The sequence below is a fragment of the Scyliorhinus canicula genome, chromosome 12, assembly GCF_902713615.1.
Source record: "Scyliorhinus canicula chromosome 12, sScyCan1.1, whole genome shotgun sequence".
Classification (NCBI taxonomy): Eukaryota; Metazoa; Chordata; class Chondrichthyes; order Carcharhiniformes; family Scyliorhinidae; genus Scyliorhinus; species Scyliorhinus canicula.
This window is the reverse complement of record NC_052157.1, coordinates 266,529-287,950: the sequence shown is the minus strand read 5'-3', so window position 1 is coordinate 287,950 and position 21,422 is coordinate 266,529. Positions and strand designations below refer to the sequence as shown.

General features: G+C 48.9%; 1 protein-coding gene across 1 annotated transcript in view; it reads left to right on the top strand.

The window, feature by feature from the left end:
• LOC119974802 (aminopeptidase N-like) overlaps nucleotides 1–14,725 on the top strand; it is a 129,911-nt gene extending 115,186 nt beyond the window's left edge. The window contains exons 10-12 of the mRNA XM_038814066.1: nucleotides 3,958–4,098; nucleotides 4,658–4,739; nucleotides 12,989–14,725. Coding sequence (XP_038669994.1) covers nucleotides 3,958–4,098; nucleotides 4,658–4,739; nucleotides 12,989–13,171 — 406 coding nt within the window. The 3' untranslated portion in view covers nucleotides 13,172–14,725. The remainder of the gene's footprint in view (nucleotides 1–3,957; nucleotides 4,099–4,657; nucleotides 4,740–12,988) is intronic.
• The last annotated feature ends 6,697 nt before the right edge of the window (nucleotides 14,726–21,422 follow it).

Genomic DNA, 21,422 nt, shown 5'->3' with positions numbered 1-21,422 from the left:
ACATCAGACTCCTCAAGATGCGGTTCCGATGCCTCCGGTGGTGCCCTGCTGTACCCCACCCAGAGGGCCACCCACTTTGTGGTGGTCTGTTGTGTCCTCAACAACCTGACACCGCAGCGGGGAAACGTGCTGGACATTAACAATCAGGAACATGTGCTCACCTCCGAGGAAGAAGTGGACGGGACCGAGGATGATGAGGAGGAGGCGCTGGATCAGCAGGGGCTGGAGGACAGTCCGTAGCGGCGAGGGTCCGGCAAGCCTGGAGGGCCAGAGAGGCTCTCATACTGCCCGCTTCACATAGGACGTAGCCTAGTCCCACGCCTATAGCTGCCACACACGTTTCCCTGCACTCACCAAGCCACCCTACTATATCCCACCCTCCCAGGGTATGTGTCCTATCATTCCAGGGTGCTGGGACTGTGATTGTGTCGGCACCATCAGTGGGTCACTGCCTTCTCCCCATAACCCCTGATCCCCTTATTAATCAAGAACCTATCTATCTCTGTCTTAAAGACACTCAGTGATTTGGCCTCCACAGCCTTCTGCGGCAAAGAGTTCCACAGATTCACCACCCTCTGGCTGAAGAAATTCCATCTCATCTCTGTTTTAAAGGATCGTCCCTTTAGCCTGAGATTGTGTCCTCTGGTTCTAGTTTTTCCTACAAGCGGAAACATTCTCTCCACGTCCACTCTCTCCAGGCCTCGCAGTATCCTGTAAGTTTCAATCAGATCCCCCCTCATCCTTCTAAACTTCGAGTACTCAACCGTTCCTCATACGACAAGTTCTTCATTCCAGGGATCATTCTTGGGAACCTCCTCTGGACCCTTTCCAAGGCCAGCACATCCTTCCTTAGATACCTCTCGACATGAATGCTAACATTGTATTTGCCTTCCTAACTGCCGACTGAACCTGCACGTTAACCTTAAGAGAATCATGAACAAGGACTCCCAAGTCTCTTTGTGCTTAACATTTCCTAAGCATCTTCCCATTTAGAAAATAGTCTTTGCCTCTATTTCTCCTTCCAAAGTGCATAACCTCACACCTTTTCCACACTGTATTCCATCTGTCACTTCATTGCCCACTCTCCTAGCCTGTCCAAATCCTTCTGCAGCCCGCCTGCTTCCTCAATACTACCTGTCCCTCTACAGATCTGAGTATCATCTGCAAACTTAGCAACAGTGCCTTCAGTTCCTTCCTCCAGATCATTAATGTATATTGTAAAAAGTTGTGGTCCCAGCACAGACCCCTGAGGCACACCACTAGTCACCGGCTGCCATCCTGTAAAAGACCCCTTTATCCCCACTCTCTGCCTTCTGCCAGTCAGTCAATCCTCTATCCATGCCAGGATCTTACCCTTAACACCATGGGCTCTTAACTTATTTAACAGTCTCCTATACCGCACCTTGTCAAAGGCCTTCTGGAAATCTAAATAAATCACGTCCACTTGTTCTCCTTTGTCTAACTTCCTTGTTACCTCCTCAAAGAACTGTAACAGATTTGTCAGACATGACCTCCCCTTGACAAAGCCGTGCTGACTCAGTCCTATTTTACCATGCATCTCATCTTTAAAGATCTCATCTTTAATAATGGACTCTAAAATCTTACCAATGACCGAAGTCAGGCTAACCGGCCTATAATTTCCCGTCTTCTGCCTCCCTCCTTTCTGAAACAGCGGTGTTACATTTGCCACTTTCCAGTCCTCTGGGACCCTTCCTGCCTCCAGTGATTCCTGAAAGATCATCACCAATGCCTCCACAATCTTCTTAGCTGTCTCTTTTAGAAACCTGGGGTGTAGTCCATCCGGTCCAGGTGATTTATCCACCTTCAGACCTTTCAGTTTCCCCAGAACCTTCTCCTTAGTGATGGCCACTGCACTCACCTCTGCCCCCTGGTTCTCCTGAAGCTCTGGCATCCCACTGGTGTCTCCCACCGTGAAGACTGATGCAAAGTAACTATTCAGTTCCTCTGCCATTTCTTTGTTTCCTATTATTACTGCTCCAGCCACATTTTCCAGTGGTCCAATGTCTATTTTTGCCTCCCTCTTACCTTTTATATATTGAAAAACCTCTTCCTATCTTCCTTTATATTACTAGCTAGCTTGCACTCATACTTCATCTTCTCCCACCTTATTGCTTTTTTAGTTGTCCTCTGCTCGCTTTTAAAGGCTTCCCAATCCTCTGGCTTCCCACTAACCCTCGCCACTTTGTATGCTTTTCCTTTAGCCTTTATGCTGCCCTTGACATCCCTCATCAGCCATGGATGCCTTGTCCTCCCCTTAGCATGTTTCCTCCTCCTTGGGATTAATTTCTGAATTGCCTCCCGAATAACCCCAAAAAACTCCTGTTACTTCTGATTGCAGCTTCTCCCTCTCAAACTGCTGGGTAAATTCTATCATATTGTGGTCACTGTTCCCTAAGGATTCCTTCACCTTAAGTTCCCTAATCAAGTCTGCCTCATTACACATCACCAAATCCAGAATTTCCTGTACACCCACTGTGCTGTTAGGGAGGGAGTTCCAAGATGGGGTGTAGGAACACCCTCTGTGCTGTTAGAGAGGGAGTTCCAGGATGGGGTGTAGGGACACCCTCTGTGCTGTTAGGGAGGGAGTTCCAGGATGTTGCCTCAGTGACAGTGAAGGAGCGGCCAATATATTTCCCAGTCGGGATACATGGATACAGAGAAGATAGGAGCAGGAGGAGGCCTTTTGGCCCTTTGAGCTGCTCCGCCATTCATCACAATCATGGCTGATCAGCCAACTCAATAGCCTAATCCTGCTTTCTCCCCATAGCCTTTGATCCCATTCGCCCCAAGTGCTATATCCAGCCACCCCTTGAATATATTCAATGTTTTAGCATCAACTACTTCCTGTGGTAATGAATTCCACAGGCTCACCACTCTTTGTGTGAAGAAATGGTGAATGACTTGGAGGGAAACCTCCAGGAGGTGGGATTTCAGCTGATGGTGTGATTTGATTCTCCCTGTGATATTAGTGCTGAGTAGGGGGAGATCCTGTCCTGTCTGTTACCCTGGCTATAGAAACATGGAGTCAACAGGCCAAAAGGGACCACGATAGGTTTAAAATAATTACTTAGAAATCTTAGAACTCCCGGTGGCCCAGTGCACCCAACCAAAGGCCGTCCATTCTGAGATTCTGGTTTGAGAAATGAACATTTGGATAGATTTCTGCAGTGATCAATAAGAGGATCAGGGGTTTTGGGGAGAAAGCAGCACGGTAGCATGGTAGTTAGCATAAATGCTTCACAGCTCCAGGGTCTCTGGTTCGGTTCCCGGCTGGATCACTGTCTGTGCGGAGTCTGCACATCCTCCCCGTGTCTGCGTGGGTTTCCTCCGGGTGCTCCGGTTTCCTCCCACAGTCCAAAGATGTGCGGGTTAGGTGGATTGGCCATGCTAAATTGCCCTTAGTGTCCTAAAAAGTAAGGTTAAGTGGGGGTGGGGTTGTTGGGTTACGGGTATAGGGTGGATACGTGGGTTTGAGTAGGGTGATCATTGCTCGGCACAATATCGAGGGCTGAAGGGCCTGTTCTGTGCTGTACTGTTCTATGTTCTAATGGGGATGAGAAAATATCAGCCTTGATTGAATGGCAGAGCAGACTCGATGGGCCGAGTGGCCTAATTCTGCTCCTATGTCTTATGGTCTTATGATTATATTTTAATAATGTCGTGACGAGTTATTTTGCAGTGTGTCAGGAAGTCATCAACCAATCAAAAACCCTGGCTGGAATTGTCTGCTGTTCCTGATGGCAATGTCGGCTAGCCGCTGGTGCACCCCCACCCTGGGCTTCCCACCGGCAAGGGGCAATCCCACCAACAACAGCGGCACCAGAAGATCCCACTGCCGACCAACGAGGTTCTGTCTCCGCCGGCGTGAAACACGCAGCGGGTGGCAGAGAGAATCCCACCCTCTAATTATTTAATGTTTCCTTTTTTATATTAAAGATATCTTGAATATACGTTGGACCCTGACAAAATTAGGAAACAAGATGCCACATCGACAATTGTTTCCATTGCCAGTAATGTGGTCGGGCAGGCGTTGGCTTGGGACTTCATCAGGAACAAGTGGGAGTTCCTTTATCGCCAGTGAGTACCTGAAATTTCTCAATCATCCTCCTCCAGGTTTTACAGGAATTGGAGTTCATGTCACAACAGTTAGGCCAGCATTTCTTACCCCTCCCTAGTTTCCTTCAGAAGGTGGTGGTGAGCTGCCTTCTTGAACTGCTGGAGTCCGTGAGATGTAGGTACACCCACTGTGCTGTTAGGGAATTTCAGGATGTTGCCCCGGCGACAGTGAAGGAACGGCCGATATATTTCCCAGTCAGGGTGGTGAGTGACTTGGAGGGGAACCTCCAGGTGGTGGGGTTCCCAGGGATCTGCTGCTCTTGTCCTTCTAGATGGTAGAGGTGGTGGGTTTGGAAGGTGCTGCCTAAGGAGCCTTGGTGAGTTACTGCAGTGCATCTTGTAGATGGTACACACGGCTGCCACTGTGCGTCGGTGTTGGAGGGAGTGAATGTTTAAGGTGGTGGATGGGGCACTGACAAAGCAGCTGCTTGTCTTGAATTGCTGGGATCACATTCCAATCAGCACATATTCTAATCTCTCTGTTGTAAAAGGATTAATATTAAAATATTTTATTCTTTAGATATGGTGGTGGATCATTTTCTTTCTCGTCATTGATCGAGAGAGTAACACAACGATTTTCAACAGAATTTGAGCTGAGCCAGGTTGGTGTTAACTTTGAGCATTTGATTGTTTTCATTGGGCGGCACGGTAGCACAGTGGTTAGCACGGTTGCTTCACAGCTCCAGAGTCCTGGGTTTGATTCCCGGCTTGTATCACTGTCTGTGCGGAGTCTGCACGTTCATCCTGTGTCTGTGTGGGTTCCTCCCACAAGTCCCGAAAGACATGCTGTTAGGTGAATTGGACTTTCTGAATTCTCCCTCTGTGTACCCGAACAGGCGCCGGAATGTGGCGACTAGGGGCTTTTCACAGTAATTTCATTGCAGGGTTAATGTCAGCCTAATTGTGACAATAAAAATTATTATTATTATCTCTTGGTTAATTTCAGGCAATTGTTTGGTAATAGTTCAAAGGCTCTCGTGGGCAAATCCATGCCTCCTTCTAACCAGCTTTCATATTTACCAAAGCCATTGGTTGGTCTGGCTCATTCAGTTAGTTTAATGTCCTCCCTGCAAAGCTGCCTGTTGCTCAAATCATTTAACAATAACACATCCCATTGCACTTTTGCAAGGCCGAGCACTTCCCCCCCAGTATTCTCGGAACCACAGAATCACAGAATTGTTATGATGCAGAAGGAGGCCATTCGGCCCATTGTCTCTGCACCGACTCTCCAAACGAGCATCGTGACTCAGTGCTGTTCCCCTGCCTTTTCCCCGTCACCCCTGCATGTTGTTTCTATTCAACTAACCATCCAACACCCTCTTGAACCCCTCGATTGAGCCGGTCTCCACCAGGCCGTGCATTCCAGGCCCAACCACTCGCTGGGTGAACTGATCTTTCTCACATCACATTTGCTTCTTTTGCAAATTATTTCAAATCTGCGCCCTCCCTGTCAACTCTGTCCAGCCCCCTCATGGTTTTGAACATCTCTCTGAAACCTCCTCTCAGCCGCCTTCTCTCCAAGGAGAACAGTCCCAACCTCTCCAATCTGTCCTCATCACTAACGTTTCTCATCCCTGGAACCATTCTTGTGAACCTCTTCCCCACTCTCTCCAATGTGTTCACATCCTTCCTATAGTGTGGCTCCCAGAGCTGTGCCCAATATTCCAGCTGAGATCTAATTAGTGTCTGTATAGTTCAGTATAACCTCCTTGCTCCTGTACTCTGTGCTCCTATTAATAAATCCCAGAATACTCTCTGCTTTATTAACGGCTCTCTCCACCTGTCCTGCCACCCAGGGCCCTCTACCCCTGCACCGCATTTAGAATTTTACCCCTTATTTTAAACGGTCTCTCCACGTTCTTCTACCAAAATGCACCACCTCACACTTCTCCACATTGAACTTCATTGGCCACCCAACCTGCCCCCACTCCACCCCCCCCCGCTCCCACCCTGCCCCCATTCCACCCCCCTGCCCCCACTCCACCCCCCTGCCCCCATTCCACCCCCCTGCCCCCGCTCCACCCCCCTGCCCCCATTCCACCCCCCTGCCCCCGCTCCACCCCCCTGCCCCACCCCCCGCCCCCGCTCCACCCCCCCCCGCCCCCACTCCACCCCCATGCCCCCACTCCACCCCCCCCGCCCCCGCTCCAACCCCCTGCCCCCGCTCCACCCCCCTGCCCCTGCTCCACCGCCCTGTCCCCGCTCCACCCCCCTGCCCCCGCTCCACCCCCCTGCCCCCGCTCCACCCCCCTGCCCCCGCTCCACCCCCCTGCCCCCACTCCACCCTCCTGCCTCCAATCCACCCAACCTGCCCCCACTCCACCCCCCTGCCCCCACTCCACCCCCCTGCCCCCGCTCCACCCCCCTGCCCCCACTCCACCCCCCTGCCCCCACTCCACCCCCCTGCCCCCACTCCACCCCCCTGCCCCCGCTCCACCCCCCTGCCTCCACTCCACCCCCCTGCCCCCACTCCACCCAACCCGCCCCCACTCCACCCAACCTGCCCCCACTCCACCCCCCTGCCCCCACTCCACCCCCCTGCCCCCACTCCACCCCCCTGCCCCCACTCCACTCCACCCCCCTGCCCCCACTCCACTCCCCTGCCCCCACTCCACTCCACCCCCCTGCCCCCACTCCACCCCCCTGCCCCCACTCCACTCCACCCCCCTGCCCCCACTCCACTCCCCTGCCCCCACTCCACTCCACCCCCCTGCCCCCACTCCACCCCCACTCCCCCCACTCCACTCCACTCCACCCCCACTCCTCCCCACTCCACTCCACCCCCCTGCCCCCGCTCCACCCCCCTGCCCCCACTCCACCCCCCTGCCCCCACTCCACCCCCCTGCCCCCACTCCACCCCCCCTGCCCCCACTCCACCCGCCCTGCCCCCACTCCACCCCCCTGCCCCCACTCCACCCCCCCGCCCCCACTCCACCCCCCTGCCCCCACTCCACCCCCCTGCCCCCACTCCACCCCCCTGCCCCCACTCCACCCCCCTGCCCCCACTCCACCCCCCTGCCCCCACTCCACCCCCCCCCCGCCCCCACCCCACCCCCCCGCCCCCACTCCACCCGCCCTGCCCCCACTCCACCCCCCCTGCCCCCACTCCACCCCCCCTGCCCCCACTCCACCCCCCTGCCCCCACTCCACCAACCTGCCCCCACTCCACCAACCTGCCCCCACTCCACCAACCTGCCCCCACTCCACCCCCCTGCCCCCACTCCACTCCACCCCCTGCCCCCACCCCACCCCCCCACCCCCACTCCACCCCCCCCGCCCCCACTCCACCCCCCTGCCCCCACTCCACCCCCCTGCCCCCGCTCCACCCCCCTGCCCCCACTCCACCCCCCCGCCCCCACTCCACCCCCCTGCCCCCACTCCACCCGCCCTGCCCCCACTCGACCCCCTGCCCCCACTCCACCCCCCTGCCCCCACTCCACCCTCCTGCTGCTACCCGCCCTGCCCCCACTCCACCCCCCTGCCCCCACTCACCTACCTATCTCTGTCCTTTTGAAATTCTGCACTGTCCACTTCCCGTTTACAATACTTCCAAGTTTTGTGTCATCCACAAACTTTGAAATTGTTTCCTGCACACCAAGATCTCGATCATTAATATATATCAGGAAAAGCAAGGATCCCAATACCGATCCTGGGGATCTCCACCACAAACATTCCTCCACCCGAAAAATATCCATTGCCCATAACTCTCTGCTTCCTATTATTCAGCTAATTTTGTATCCACGTTACTCCTGCTCCTTTTATTCCATCAGCTATAACCTTTCTCACAGTCTGTCGTCTGGCACTATATTAAATGTCTTCTGAAAGGCATCTACATCACACCAACAGGATTACCCTCATCGACCCTTTCTGTTACCTCTTCAAAACATCCAGCCAGTCAGTTCAACACAATTTCTCCTTTAGAAATCCATGCTGGCTCTTCCTAATCACCCCACATTTTTCCATTGACCAATATTTATCCCACATTCACCATCACTGAGCAGAAGACCTGGTCATTAGAACAATGCTATTTTTTGGGGCTTGCTGCGTGAAAATTAGCTAAAATGTTTCCTGCGTCACAACAGAGAGTAGATTTAAAAAACACTTTATAGGTTGTGAAACATTTTGGAATATCATGAAATTGTAAAGGCGCCACAGAAATGAAAGTCATTCTGTTTGCCCAGAGTCAGTTTTGGACACTTTACCATTTTCAATCTGAGAAACTCTGGGTGGGATTTACTGAGAAACGTTCTGTGCCACCTGCCAGTGGCCTGCGCTGCCACCGTTTGCAACACGTTATCCCGTTCAATATGCCCCTCGTCACTGGGGAACCGGGCAGGGGGCAGTATCGGTGGGACTGAGCAAAGAACAAAGAACAAAGAAAATGACAGCACAGGAACAGGCCCTTCGGCCCTCCCAGCTTGCGCCGATCCAGATCCTTTATCTAAACCTGTCGCCTATTTTCCAATAATCTACTTCCCTCTGTTCCCTGCCCGTTCATATACCTGTCTAGATGCTTCTTAAATGATACTATCGTGCCCGCCTCTACCACCTCCGCTGGTAAAGCGTTCCAGGCACCCACCACCCTCTGCGTAAAAAACTTTCCACGCACATCTCCCTTAAACTTTCCCCCTCTCACCTTGAAATTGTGACCCCCTTGTAACTGACACCCCCACTCTTGGAAAAAGCTTGTTGCTATCCACCCTGTCCATACCTCTCATAATTTTGTAGGCCTCAATCAGGTCTCCCCTCAACCTCCGTCTTTCCAACGAAAACAATCCTAATCTACTCAACCTTTCTTCATAGCTAGCACCCTCCATACCAGGCAACATCCTGGTGAACCTCCTCTGCACCCTCTCCAAGGCATCCACATCCTTCTGGTAATATGGCGACCAGAACTGCACGCAGTATTCCAAATGTGGCCTAACCAAAGTCCTATACAACTGTAACATGACCTGCCTACTATTGTACTCAATACCCCGTCCGATGAAGGCAAGCATGCTGTATGCCTTCTTGACCACTCTATCAACCTGCGTTGCCACCTTCAGGGTACAATGGACCTGAACTCCCAGATCTCTCTGCACATCAATTTTCCCCAGGACCTTTCCATTGACCATATAGTCCGCTCTTGAATTTGATCTTCCAAAATGCATCACCTCGCATTTGCCTGGATTGAACTCCATCTGCCATTTCTCTGCCCAACTCTCCAATCTATCTATATTTTGCTGTATTCTCTGCCAGTCCTCCTCGCTATCTGCAACTCCACCATTCTTAGTATCATCTGTAAACTTGCTAATCAGACCACCTATACCTTCCTCCAGGTCATTTATGTATATCACAAACAGCAGTGTTCCGATCACGGATCCCTGTGGAACACCACTAGTCACCCTTCTCCATTTTGAGACAGGGGGCAGTATCGGTGGGACTGAGCGGGGGGGGGGGGGGGGGGACTGAGCGGGGGGGGGGGACTGAGCAGGGGGGCAGTATCGGGGGGACTGAGCGGGGGGGGGGGACTGAGCGGGGGGGAGACTGAGCGGGGGGGAGACTGAGCAGGGGGGGGCAGTATCGGGGGGACTGAGCGGGGGGGGGGGACTGAGCAGGGGGGCAGTATCGGGGGGACTGAGCGGGGGGGGGGGGGGGACTGAGCGGGGGGGAGACTGAGCGGGGGGGCAGTATCGGTGGGACCGAGCGGGGGGGGGGGGACTGAGCAGGGGGGGGCAGTATCTGTTTGACTGGAATGTTCCCTCCATGTTTAAAGATGCTTAAGAAATACCAGAAAGAAGAATAATAATAATATAATGGCTTATTGTCACGAGTAGGCTTCAATGAAGTTACTGTGAAAAGCCCCTAGTCGCCACATTCCGGCGCCTGTTCAGGGAGGCTGGTACGGGAATTGAACCCGCGCTGCTGGCCTTGTTCTACATTACAAGCCAGCTGTTTAGCCCACTGTACTAAACCAGCCTCTGGTTGGAATAGACCAATTTATGAAATTTTCATTAATAATCAGTAATTTAACTTAACACATTTAAAATTGTACAAACAACTGGTGAAAGGTGTGCTCCTGTCCAGAGAATGGGGAAAATTCATCTGACTTTCCTGGGTGGCTGCATAGTGAGTCTGCCCCCCTCCCCCCCCTGGCAGCGCAATTCTGCCCCACACCCCTGGTTATCTGGGTCCCCCCCCCCCCCGAGTACAGGGGTGACCCGACCTGACCCCCCACCCCCTCAGAGAGGCCCTCTAAAGAAAGAGAAAGTTGTCTACTTGGATTTCAGCAAGGCTTTTGTAAAGGTGCCACATGGGAGACTGACAGCGAAGGGAAGAGCCCACGGGATCCAAGGAAATTTGGAAAATTGGATCCAGAATTGGCTGAGTGGCAGGAAGCAGAGGGTGATGGGCGAGGGGTGTTTTTCTGACTGGAAGCCTGTGTCCAGTGGGTTCCACAGGGGTCAGTGTTGGGGACAGGGATCAGTGTTGGGGTCCCACAGGGATCAGTGTTGGGGTCCCACAGGGATCAGTGTTGGGGTCCCACAGGGATCAGTGTTGGGGATAGGGATCAGTGTTGGGGTCCCACAGGGATCAGTGTTGGGGACAGGGATCAGTGTTGGGGACAGGGATCAGTGTTGGGGTCCCACAGGGATCAGTGTTGGGGTCCCACAGGGATCAGTGTTGGGGTCCCACAGGGATCAGTGTTGGGGTCCTGCAGGGATCAGTGTTGGGGTCCCACAGGGATCAGTGTTGGGGACAGGGATCAGTGTTGGCGACAGGGATCAGTGTTGGGGTCCCACAGGGATCAGTGTTGGGGGCAGGGATCAGTGTTGGGGACAGGGATCAGTGTTGGGGTCCCGCGGTGATCAGTGTTGGGGTCCCGCAGGGATCAGTGTTGGGGGCAGGGATCAGTGTTGGGGACAGGGATCAGTGTTGGGGACCCACAGGGATCAGTGTTGGGGTCCCACAGGGATCAGTGTTGGGGTCCCGCAGGGATCAGTGTTGGGGTCCCGCAGGGATCAGTGTTGGGGTCCCGCAGGGATCAGTGTTGGGGCCCCGCAGGGATCAGTGTTGGGGTCCCACAGGGATCAGTGTTGGGGCCCTTGCTGTTTGTGGTTTATACAATTTATTTATACGTGAATGTAGGAGGGTTGATCAGTAAGTTTGAGGATGGTATGGAAATTGGTGGGGTGGGAAATAGTGAGGAGGGTAGCCTCCAATTACAGGCGGATATAGACGGGCTGATCAGAGGAGAATTGAATTCAATCCAGATAACTGTGAGGCGATGCACTTGGGCAGGACAACAAAGGAATATATCATAAATGACAGGACCCTGGGAAGCACCGAGGATCAGAGGGACCTTGATGTACATATACACCCGTTCCTTAGGGTAGCAGAGCAGGTGGATACAGTGGTTAAGAAGGCTTATGATAAAATTGCCTTTATTAGCCGAGGTATAGAGTTTCAGAGTAGGGAGATTGTGCTGGAACTGTATAAAAATTTACCAGGATGTTGCCTGGGCCGGAGAGTTTTAGTTATGAAGAGAGATTGGATAGACTGGGATTGTTTTCCTTGGAGCAGAGGGGACTGAGGGGGGACAGGATTGAGATGTGTAAAATTATGAGGGGCGTCGATAAAGTTGATAAACGTTTCCCCTTGGTGGAGGGATCAATGACCAGGAGGCAGAGATTTACGGTGAGGGGCGGGAGGGTTAGAGGGGATGGGAGGAGAAACCTTTTCACCCAGAGGGTGGTGGGAATCTGGAACTCGCTGCCTGAAAGGGGGTTGGAGGCAGAGACCCTCACAACATTTACGAAGTATTTAGATGTGCAATTGTGATCCCAGGGCAGACTAGACCATGGGGCCAAGTGCTGGGAAAGGGAATTGGAATAGTTAGGTGGTTGTTTTTGACCAGCACAGACTCGATGGGCGAAGGGCCTTTCCTGTGTTGTTGATTCTATAACTTTATGACTCGAACCTTGAATATTTCAATTGACTCTCTGGTTGAGAGATAAGTTGAAATGAAATAAAAATCACTTATTGTCACAAGTAGGCTTCAATTAAGTTACTATGAAAAGCCCCTAGTCGCCACATTCCGGCACCTGTTAGGAAAGGCTGGAACGGGAATTGAACCGTGCTGTTGGCCTGCCTTGGTCTGCTTTAAAAGCCAACGATTTAGCCCTGTGCTTTAGCCCTGTTCCTAGTTAAGACAGTGATAGATAGGTTCTTGATTAATAAGTGGATCCGGGGTAATGGGGAGAAGGTAGGAGAATGGGGATGAGAAAATATCAGCCATGATTGAATGATGGAGCAGACTCGATGGGCCGAGTGGCCTAATTCTGCTCCTATGTCTTATGGTCTTTCCGTGCCACTTTTTGAAGAGAAATACTTTCTGATTTCACCTGACTGGCCCAGCTCGAGGCTTTTCTTGTTCTGGATTTCCATCACAGAGGAAATATTTTTTCTTAATCCCTTAATATTGTTGGGTACATTAGTGCAGAGGTTTATTACCGGTCCAGAAATCCATTACCTGCACCCCTAGATCACTATATCTGCATCCCAAAGTTAATGTATCGTTCGTTACCTGCTTCGTTATCCGTGCCCTTAGATCTGAGTTGCTGTATTACATTAAAAATGTCATTTTGTCATTAAGACTGAGGCTTCTCTGCATTTTAATTTGTTTTAAATCTGCGAAAACAAAATAAATGATGTATTTTTCATTGCTTAGCATTTTGCAAAGTTACTAACAAGTCTATTAGGAATAAACTTTTCTGGAGGGATTTTGGTATTAGGAACATGTGAAACTGCCCATGTTTGGTTTAATCAATCTGTGCTAATCCATTTGCTTTATTGTTTTAATTCTTTACAGCTTGAGCAGTTTAAGAAAGATAACGCACATATTGGATTTGGTTCTGGGTCTCGGGCACTGGAACAAGCTTTGGAGAGAACAAAGGCAAATATCAACTGGGTTAATGAAAACAAGGTTTCTGTTAACAATTGGTTTAGCAATGCTTTGAATTCCAAAGACCCTGAATTCCACGTTTGCTTATAAATAGAAAAATCTTTTTGAAATGTGTTTCTGAATGCAACTGACGCAAAGAACTTTCCAATCAGAAACATCAGAAGACTTGATTTATTGTGGAAAATGATTTATTGCTTATGCCTGAGACAATTGAGGGAAATAATGGAGATAATTTCAAGCGGTATTTCAGCACTGGCCCAAAAATTAAAGAACAAAACCATAAACAAATCAATGCCTTTCATGCCAGTCACCCTTGCATTGTGCAATTCCAAGGCATTGTTAACTAAACACATTTGTACATTCTGATTGAATCCTGGAGTGTAATATTTCTTTCCAAGTTATTACATATCACAATATACCAAACACAAGCTGAATAGTACCATAACTCTTAGTGAGAGAGAATAGAAGTGGATCTGGAGCAGTTTTTATTGAAGGAGTACCCTGTTGTAGGTTTGTTCCACTCTGTGCTGACTGATTACAGTGGACCCTTTGCCCAGTGGCTGCCATGATTGACCCTTTTATTGTAGGGATAAAAATGCCCTCACAATAACTTTTGTGCAATTCCAGTCTGCTGCCTTAATTATGTTGATAATTTGGAATTCCTAGATTTTAAACATTCCAGTGGTTCCATCCACAATGTTGCATTATGAACTTTATATTGTTTAAAGCATCTTTGAAAAAAGCTTCAGAATAGAAATGTTAGTGCAGTCCTTTGGAAATGGTCAATACTCTTACACAATAGGACCAATGGGCAATTACATAAATATTAATTTAAAGAGGAACTTGTGTCATAGATATATATGATTTGAAAGAATATGAAACAATCTGATGGACTAATTCAGCTTTGAAGAAAGAATTCTTGGTACATGGATCATTCCTTTAAAATAAATAACCTCCATTAATAATGAGATCCTTCGGTTTGTGGGTATTTTTCACTCATCAGTTCCAGGAAGGGTTCAAATAGCCATTTGATAATGTTTTGAAACAGCACCTGGAACTGTAAATTGGCCAATAACAGATGTCTTCAGGAAGAGAAAATACATGAGACAGTGCTCGACAGCAGAGATCTGCTGGTAAAAACAAAATGATGCAAGGTCTTCCAGATCTGAATAGATTAATTTTCCTGCAGTATCTAAACCAACAACCAAAACTTGGCATTTCAACTGAAACCTGCCAGAAAAAATTCCCAGAAAAATAATCAGATAATTAATTGCTGAGGTTTGCAACATATAAGTACATAGTAAAGATTATCACAGCATTGTTGCATCAATCCTGATCCTACCCTGTACCTGGCCCTGTCAATCATTTGAGGAATTAAAGAATTGAATGAAAGTTATGACTTTGTTGCAACATTGAAGAAACCGACAGAAATGATGTTGAAATGGAACTGTCACTGAGAGCACAAACTAAAATCTTCCAAAATAACAGTTGACATTGAAAGCTATTCAGAAGCATTGTTTGTGTTTTGTTAAATATCATCAATTGATAATTGTTATATTTTGGAGAAAGGCAGAATTTATTTCAGGGGATTTTCCAAGTTGTAATTAAATAGACTCAAAATAAATATTGACTGTTTTCTGAAAATCCTGTATTACTGAGTGAGTTTATGAGTAACGCCAATGGAATTCTGTTGAAAGAAGCCATCCACAATCTTTCCATTTAATGACATCTGACTTACTGGTTTGATATTTTCAGCATTTCTGAAGATTTCCTAGTGAAAGCGACAACACCAGAACCTGGCAAGTTAGGTTTAGTGCCAATGCTGTGGGTTAACGATGTAGAATAGGAGATGGACTCAGTGCCATAAGACCGGAAGACATTGGAGCAGAATTAGGCCACTCGGCCCATTGAGTCTGCTCCGCCATTCAATCATGGCTGATATTTTTCTCATCCCCATTCTCCTGCCTTCTCCCCATAATCCCCTTATCAAGAACCTATCTATCTCTGTCTTAAAGATACTCAGTGATTTGGCCTCCACAGCCTCCTGCGGCAGAGTTCCACAGATTCACCACCCTCTGGCTGATGAAATTCCTCATCTCTGTTTTAAAGGATCGTCCCTTTAGTCTGAGATGGTGCCTCTGCTTCTAGTTTTTCTTCCTGGTGGAAACATCCTCTCCACGTCCACTCTATCCAGGCCTCGCAGTATCCTATAAGATTCAATAAGATCCCAACTCATCCTTCCAAACTCTAACGAGTACAGAGCCAGAGTCTTACCCGCTCCTCGTACGACAAGTTCTTCATTCCAGGGATCATTCTTGTGAACCTCCTCTGGACCCTTTCCAAGGCCAGCACATCCTTCCTTAGATACGGGGCCCAAAATTGCTCACACTACTCCAAATGGGGTCTGACCAGAGCCAATGACAGCCTCAGAAGTACATCCTTGGTCTTGTATTCTAGCCCACTCAAGATGAATGGTTACTTTGCATTTATCTTCTGAACTGCCGACTTTTTATGGGAGAGGTGTTTTCAGAACCCCAAAATGTATCATGGAGTCCACCCAACCCCCCCCCCCCCCCCCCCCCGCCCCCTTTAATGGATTGTTGCTTTTGAAGCACACGGCTTGTTCCCTAGGTGTGGTATTACAATTATGGACACGTGGTTTTTAAAACAAAACAATGTTAATTCCATGAACTCAACCTTTTAAAATAAACATTGGATCTCTTAACACCCCTTCCTTCAAAGATAACCCCGAAAATAATACAACACTACCCAATCCTGCAAACTGTTCTTTTAAACCTCCAAAATACTTCAACTCTTCAAAAATAGGAGCACAACAGGTTACATTCAATATATTTATAGTCTTTGGATTTGCAGAAATCACCAGACCAGCTCTTTTCCTTCCCGCAGCTCTCAGCAAACCAGCCAGGCACTTTTCAGCTGCTCTCTCAAACTGAAACTAAAAACTTCAAAATGGCTGAAACCCAGCTCCACCCACACTCTGACATCACTGCATTTCTTAAAGGTACATTGCTTAAATATCCATTTCGTAAAGGCACTCTCACATGACACCCACCCCCCAAAGAAAAAAAATAAACATCAACTTCAAAATAGGTTCACTTTTAACTTTTGCACCATCCACTAAGAAATGCACACAGTAAATATCATTTTCATTTAAAGAAAACAACACACGCAAACAGGCAGAATAATATAGTCCATTTTTCTTTGTTCTTCTTCCTCCAACCGAAAACCTTCTCGATTGATCACATTCGTGACAAAGCATCGGCTATCACATTTTCCCGTCCTCCCACATGTACTATTTTTAAATGAAATGGCTGGAACAATAAACTCCATTGAAACAGCCTTGCATTGTTATTCCGGAATCGCTCCAAAAACGTCAACGGATTATATAATGGTGTCAGATGGATTGCTGGTCACATAAATGTGAAAATGTTGCAAAGCCAGCACCAAACTCAAAGTCTCCTTCTCAATCGTCGAATACTTTTTCTGGTGAGAATTCAATTTCTTTGAAAAATAACCAACAGGCCGCTCTGGCCCTTTGTCGTCGTCTTGTAGAAGCACTGCACCTACACCCACATCACTCGCATCAACGGCCATTTTGAATGGATTCGTATAATTTGGGATGGCTAACACAGGAGCAGTGGCTAACGCAGCCTTCAGGCCGTCAATTGCCTGCTGACACTCCGCTGTCCACTGGAATTCGTTACGCTTCTTGAGCAAGTCCGTCAGTGGAGTGACCACACTGCTACAATTTGGTACAAATTTCCAGTAAAATCCACTCATACCAAGAAATCGTATTATTTCCCGTCTTGGTGAGGGTATCGGAAACTCCCCAATAACTTTTGTTTTCACATCCCGTGGGACCATTTGACCCTGTCCGATTGTATGGCCAAGGAACGTGACTTGGGCTTTTCCAAATTCACTTTTGGCTAGGTTTACCACCAAACCCGCCTCCTGAAGTCAATCGAATAACTCCATCAGATGTTTTAAATGTTCTTTCCATGTCTGGCTGAAAACTACCAGATCATCGATGTATACTGCACAATTGGGTAATCCTGAAATGACTGTTCGACCGCATGACGGCTCTGGAGCTGCGGATGGACTCACTTTGGAGCATCCGCGATGCTGAGGAGGTTGTGGATAGCACGTTCAGTGAATTGGTCACACCGCAGATTAGGATTGCTGACGGAGACAGGGAATGGGTGACCAAAAGGCAGAGAAAGAGCAGGAAGGCAGTGCAGGTATCCCCTGCGGTCATCTCCCTCCAAAACAGGTATACCGCTTTGGATACTGTTGGGGGAGATGACTGACCAGGGGAAGGCAGTAGTAGCCAGGCTCATGGCACCGTGGCTGGCTCTGCTGCACAGAAGGGCGGGAAAAAGACTGGCAGGGCTATAGTCATAGGGGATTCAATCGTAAGGGGAGTAGACAGGCGTTTCTGTGGTCGAAAACGAGACTCCCGAATGGTATGTTGCCTCCCGGGTGCTCGGGTCAGGGATGTCTCCAATCGGCTGCAGGACAAACTGAAGGGGGAGGGTGAACAGCCAGTTGTCGTGGTGCATATAGGCACCAACGATATAGGTAAAAAAACGGGATGGGGTCCTACAATCAGAATTTAGGGAGTTAGGAGATAAGTTAAAAAGTAGGACCTCAAAGGTAGTAATCTCCGGATTGCTACCAGTGCCACGGGACAGTCAGAGTAGAAATTCAAGAAAAGTCAGTATGAATACGTGGCTTGAGAGATGGTGCAGGAGGGAGGGGGTTCAGATTTTTGGGACATTGGAACAGGTTCTGGGGGCGGTGGGACCATTACAAACTGGATGGTCTACACCTGGGCAGGACTGGAACCAGTGTCCTAGGGGGTGCTTTTGCTAACACTGTTGGGGAGGGTTTAAACTAATGTGGCAGGGGGATGGGAACCAGATTAGGAAGTTAGAGGTCAGTAAAGAAGCAGCAACTAAAGCCGGTAAGGTACGAGATAATAAACTCCATGTGACTAAGGGGAAGAGTCGACAGGGAAGAGATGATGAACGCAAAGGGACAGGTGGTCTGTCGTGCATTTGTTTTAATACGAGAAGTGTAGCAGGTAAGGCAGATGAATTTAGGGCTTGGATTAGTACCTGGGAATATGATGTTATTGGTATTACTGAGACTTGGTTGAGGGAAGGGCAGGACTGGCAACTGAATATCCCAGGGTATAGATGCTTCAGGAGGGAAAGAGAGGGAGGTAGAAGGGGTGGAGGAGTTGCATTACTCGTCAGAGATGATTTCACAGCTGTGATTAAGGAGGGCACAATGGAGGATTCGAGCACTGAGGCAATATGGGTGGAGCTGACAAATAGGAATGGTGCAGTAACATTGTTGGGACTTTACTACAGGCCTCCCAAAAGCGAGCATGAAGTAGAGGTACAAATATGCAGACAGATTATAGAAAAATGTAGGAGCAATAGGGTGGTTGTGATGGGAGATTTTAACTTCCCCAACATTGAATGGGATTCGTGTAGTGTTGGAGGCGTAGATGGAGCAGAGTTTGTAAGGAGCATCCAGGAGTGTTTTTTAGAGCAGTATGTAAATAGTCCAACTTGGGAAGGGGCCATACCGGACCTGGTATTGGGGAATGATCCCGGCCAGGTGGTTGATGGTTCAGTCGGTGATTACTTTGGGAATAGCGATCACAATTCCGTAAGTTTTAGAATACTCATGGACAAGGACAGGAGGGGTCCGCAAGGAAGAGTGTTAAATTGGGGAAAGGCAGAGTATAACAAAATTCGGCAGGAGCTAGGGAATGTGGATTGGGAGCAGCTGTTTAAGGGTAAATCCACATTTGAAATGTGGAAGTCTTTTAAGGAAAGGTTGATTAGAGTGCAGGACAGACATGTTCCTGTGAAAATGAGAGATAGAAATGGCAAGATTAGGGAACCATGGATGACGGGTGGAATTGTGAGACTAGCTAAGATGAAAAAGGAAGCATATGTAAGATCGAGGCGACTCAAAACTGATGAAGCTTTGGAGGAATATCGGTAAAGTAGGACGAATCTCAAACACGCAATAAAAAGGACTAAAAGGGGTCATGAAATATCTTTGGCTAACAGGGTTAAGGAAAATCCCAAAGCCTTTTATTCGTATGTAAGGGGCAAGAGGGTAACTAGAGAAAGGATTGGCCCACTCAAAGACAAAAGAGGTAATTTATGCGTGGACTAAGAGGAAATGGGTGAGATTCTTAATGAGTACTTTGCATCGGTATTCACAAAGGAGAGGGACAAGATGGATGTTGAGGCTAGGGATGGATGTTTAAATACTCTTGGTCAAGTTGTCATACGGAAAGGGGAAGTTTTGGGTATTCTAAAAGACATTAAGGTGAACAAGTCCCCAGGACCGGATGGGATCTATCCCAAGTTACTGAGGGAAGCGAGGGTCGAAATAGCTGGGGCCTTAACAGACATCTTTGCAGCATCCTTGAGCACGGGTGAGGTCCCGGAGGACTGGAGAATTGCTAATGTTGTCCCTTGGTTTAAGAAGGGTAGCAGGGATAATCCAGGGAATTATAGACCTGTGAGCTTGACGTCAGTGGTAGGCAAACTGTTGGAGAAGATACTGAGGGTTAGGATCTATTCACATCTGGAAGAAAATAGACATCAGTGATAGGCAGCATGGTTTTGTGCAGGGAAGGTCATGTCTTCCAAACCTAATAGAATTCTTTGAGGAAGTGACAAAGTTAATTGATGAGGGAAGGGCTGTAGATGTCATATACATGGACTTTAGTAAGGCGTTTGATAAGGTTTCCCATGGCAGGTTGATGGAAAAAGTGAAGTCGTATGGGGTTCAGGGTGTACTAGCTAGATGGATAAAGAACTGGCTGGGCAACAGGAGACAGAGAGTAGTGGTGGAAGGGAGTGTCTCAAAATGGAGAAGGGTGACTAGTGGTGTTCCACAGGGATCCGTGCTCGGACCACTGTTGTTTGTGATCTACATAAATGACCTGGAGGAATGTATAGGTGGTCTGATTAGCAAGTTTGCAGATGATACTAAGATTGGTGGAGATGCAGATAGCAAGGAGGACTGTCAGAGAATATAACAAAATATAGATAGATTGGAGAGTTGGGCAGAGAAATGGCAGATGGAGTTCAATCCAGGCAAATGCGAGGTGATGCATTTTGGAAGATCAAATTCAAGAGCGGACTATATGGTCAATGGAAGGGTCCTGGGGAAAATTGATGTACAGAGAGATCTGGGAGTTCAGGTCCATTGTACCCTGAAGGTGGCAACGCAGGTTGATAGAGTGGTCAAGAAGGCATACAGCATGCTTCTCTTCATCGGAAGGGGTATTGAGTACAAGAGTTGGCAGGTCATATTACAGTTGTATAGGACTTTGGTTTGGCCACATTTGGAATACTGCGTGCAGTTCTGGTCGCCACATTACCAGAAGGATGTGGATGCCTTGGAGACGGTGCAGAGGAGGTTCACCAGGATGTTGCCTGGTATGGAGGGTGCTAGCTATGAAGAAAGGTTGAGTAGATTAGGATTGTTTTCGTTGGAAAGACGGAGGTTGAGGGGGGACCTGATTTAGGTCTACAAAATTATGAGAGGTATGGACAGGGTGGATAGCAACAAGCTTTTCCCAAGAGTCGGGGTGTCAGTTACAAGGGGTCACGATTTCAAGATGAGAGGGGGAAAGTTTAAGGGAGATGTGCGTGGAACGTTTTTTACGCAGAGGGTGGTGGGTGCCTGGAACGCTTTACCAGCGGAGGTGGTAGAGGCGGGTACGATAGCATCATTTAAGATGCACCTGGACAGGTATATGAACGGGTGGGGAACAGAGGGAAGTAGACCTTGGAAAATATGAGACAGGTTTAGAACATAGAACATAGAACAGTACAGCACAGAACAGGCCCTTCGGCCCTCAATGTTGTGCTGAGCCATGATCACCCTACTCAAACCCACGTATCCACCCTATACCCGTAACCCAACAACCCCCCCCTTAACCTTACTTTTTTTATTAGGACACTACGGGCAATTTAGCATGGCCAATCCACCTAACCCGCACATCTTTGGACTGTGGGAGGAATCCGGAGCACCCGGAGGAAACCCACGCACACAGGGGGAGGACGTGCAGACTCCACACAGACAGTGACCCAGCCGGGAATCGAACCTGGGACCCTGGAGCTGTGAAGCATTTATGCTAACCACCATGCTACCCTGCTGCCCAAAGATAAAGGATCTGGATCGGCGCAGGCTGGGAGGGCCGAAGGGCCTGTTCCTGTGCTGTAATTTTCTTTGTTCTGCCAGTCAGTCAATCCTCTATCCATGCCAGGATCTTACCATG